General features: G+C 47.3%; 1 protein-coding gene across 1 annotated transcript in view; it reads right to left on the reverse strand.

Annotated features, from left to right (window-relative positions):
• BAG6 (BCL2 associated athanogene 6) overlaps nucleotides 1-2,349 on the reverse strand; it is a 51,925-nt gene that overhangs the window by 7,840 nt on the left and 41,736 nt on the right. Inside the window, exon 21 of the mRNA XM_029284829.1 lies at nucleotides 1,057-1,116. Coding sequence (XP_029140662.1) covers nucleotides 1,057-1,116 — 60 coding nt within the window. The remainder of the gene's footprint in view (nucleotides 1-1,056; nucleotides 1,117-2,349) is intronic.

Below are 2,349 nucleotides of genomic sequence, written 5' to 3' on the forward strand. Positions count from 1 at the left end.
GCTGTTCTGTGTGTGGGATTTATATAATGCCTCTGGTATGTGGCTCCTTTAGATGCGGATTGAGGTGTGTTGATGGCTGGCTTTTAAGTCGTTGGCTGTCGGCTGTCGTTTGCCTGCGCTGGCCAACCCTTGCCTTTCAAGTACTTGATAGGTTGGTGGTAAATCAGCACTCCTGTTGACTGACAAGGGGCCTTTTATTTAATGTTCCAGATGAGAAAATTTCATTCTGCCATCTGCATTGTAAAAGCAGCACCTCACAGTTTGTTGTTGTTAGTTGCGAAGTCGTGTCCGACCCATTGCGACCCCATGGACAACGTTCCTCCAGGCCTTCCTGTCCTCTACCATCTTCTGGAGTCCATTTAAGCTCACGCCTACTGCTTCAGGGACTCCATCCAGCCACCTCCTTCTCTGTCGTCCCCTTCTTCTATTGCCCTCAATCTTTCCCAGCATTAGGCCCTTCTCCAGTGAGTCCTTCCTTCTCATTAGGTGGCCAAAGTACTTGAGATTCAACTTCAGGATCTGGCCTTCTAAAGAGCAGTCAGGGTTGATCTCCTCTAGGACTGACCAGTTTGATCACCTTGCAGTCCAGGGGACTCGCAGGAGTCTTCTCCAGCATCATAGTTCAAAGGCCTTAATTCTTTGGTGCTCAGCCTTTCTTATGGTCCAACTTTCACATCCATACATTGCAACTGGGAAAACCATGGCCTTGACTATACGCACTTTTGTTGGCAGGGTGATGTCTCTGCTTTTTAGTATGCTGTCTAGATTTGCCATAGCTTTCCTCCCCAGGAGCAAGCGTCTTCTAATTTCTTGGCTCCAGTCCCCATCTGAGGTGATCTTGGAGCCCAGGAAGATAAAAACTACATCTCACAGTTAAGGACCCCCAATCGTGATGCACCCATTTGAAAAAAACCTGAAGATCTCAACAGATGCAAATCATCACCTACAGCGTCCAAGCACTACAATTACCTCACACTTGTGCAAGAGACACACCCATCACACAGTCTGCTGGGAAGTGTGTAAAAAAAACAAAAAAAACCACCTCCCCCTCCATACCTGCATGGTCTCTGGAACCTGTTCTGCAATCTGGACGTCCATGGGCTCTTCGGGAGCGGGCTGAGAAGGTGCAAGGAAAAGAAGGTATCAAAGTCACGGCAAGTGCACTCTGGGTCTTTCCCCGCCATCTTCCTCTTCTGGACTCTGCTCTGCTCACGCCCAACTTCTTAAGAGGCAACGCACCAGGACAATACGAAATCTTAAACCAGCTTGCAATCATATAGGCCATAACAAATATTTCTTTTTAATTCGGTTTTAAATTAGTTATTTATTGTTGTACTGGTTTTATAACGGCTGTTAGCCGCCCTGAGTCTGGTAAGGAGAAGGGCGGGATATAAATTGAATTAATAAAATAAATAAATAATAAATAATAAAGGGTGTAATTCAGGGGTGTCAAACTCAATTTCATTGAGGGCCGCATCAGCATTGCGGTTGCCCTCAGGGGGCCGGGTGGGTGTGGCCTACTGGGTGGGCGTGGATGGGGTGGGTGTGGCCTACTGGGTGGGCGTGGCCAGCTCTACATCGTTTGCGTCAAGGGTGCCTGTGGGGGCCTGGGCAGGAGTGGGACAGATCTGAGGGTCTCTGGCAGAAGGGGGTGGGACCGGGGCAAGTGCCAAGGCATGGTCCACTGGAGGAGCCTCACTGTTCCTCTCAGGCCATGCGGGGGGGGGGGGGCTTATGGAGCTAAGACCGAATGCATTTCAGCATAAATGGCCACCACAAAATTGTACATTGGCTCCCGGCCGGCCTGGGAACGTTCCCTCACTGTTTCCAGGATGGCTTTGCGGGCCACATGAAACCACTTCGCGGGCCGCATCCGGCCCACGGGCCTTGTGTTTGACATGTCTGGTGTAACTGCAAAGAAGTTGAAAGCTGGTTTTTTTTAAAAAAAAAAAAAGTAGGTAAAAGAGATGCTAATATTTACAGTGATCTCATGTCCTTTATTATAAAGGACGGTCCCTTATTTCCGAAAGCTATCCTTTAGATTTTTTTTTTTTAAAAAAAAAACTCACCAGTGATCTTTATTTAAGTCATTTTTAAAATAAATTGGCACAAAATTTTAAAATAAATTGACTGCTGGAATTGGGTATGTCTTAACGAAGAGAAGGACGAGGGGGGACATGATAGCAGTGTTCCAATATCTCAGGGGCTGCCACAAAGAAGAGGGAGTCAAGCTATTCTCCAAAGCGCCTGAAGGCAGGACAAGAAGCAACGGATGGAAACTAATCAAGGAGAGAAGCAACCTAGAACTAAGGAGAAACTTCCTGACAGTTAGAACAATTAACCAGTGGA

Source organism: Protobothrops mucrosquamatus, unplaced genomic scaffold (genome assembly GCF_001527695.2).
Source record: "Protobothrops mucrosquamatus isolate PMUCROS unplaced genomic scaffold, P.Mucros_1.0 scaffold993, whole genome shotgun sequence".
NCBI lineage: Eukaryota > Metazoa > Chordata > Lepidosauria > Squamata > Viperidae > Protobothrops > Protobothrops mucrosquamatus.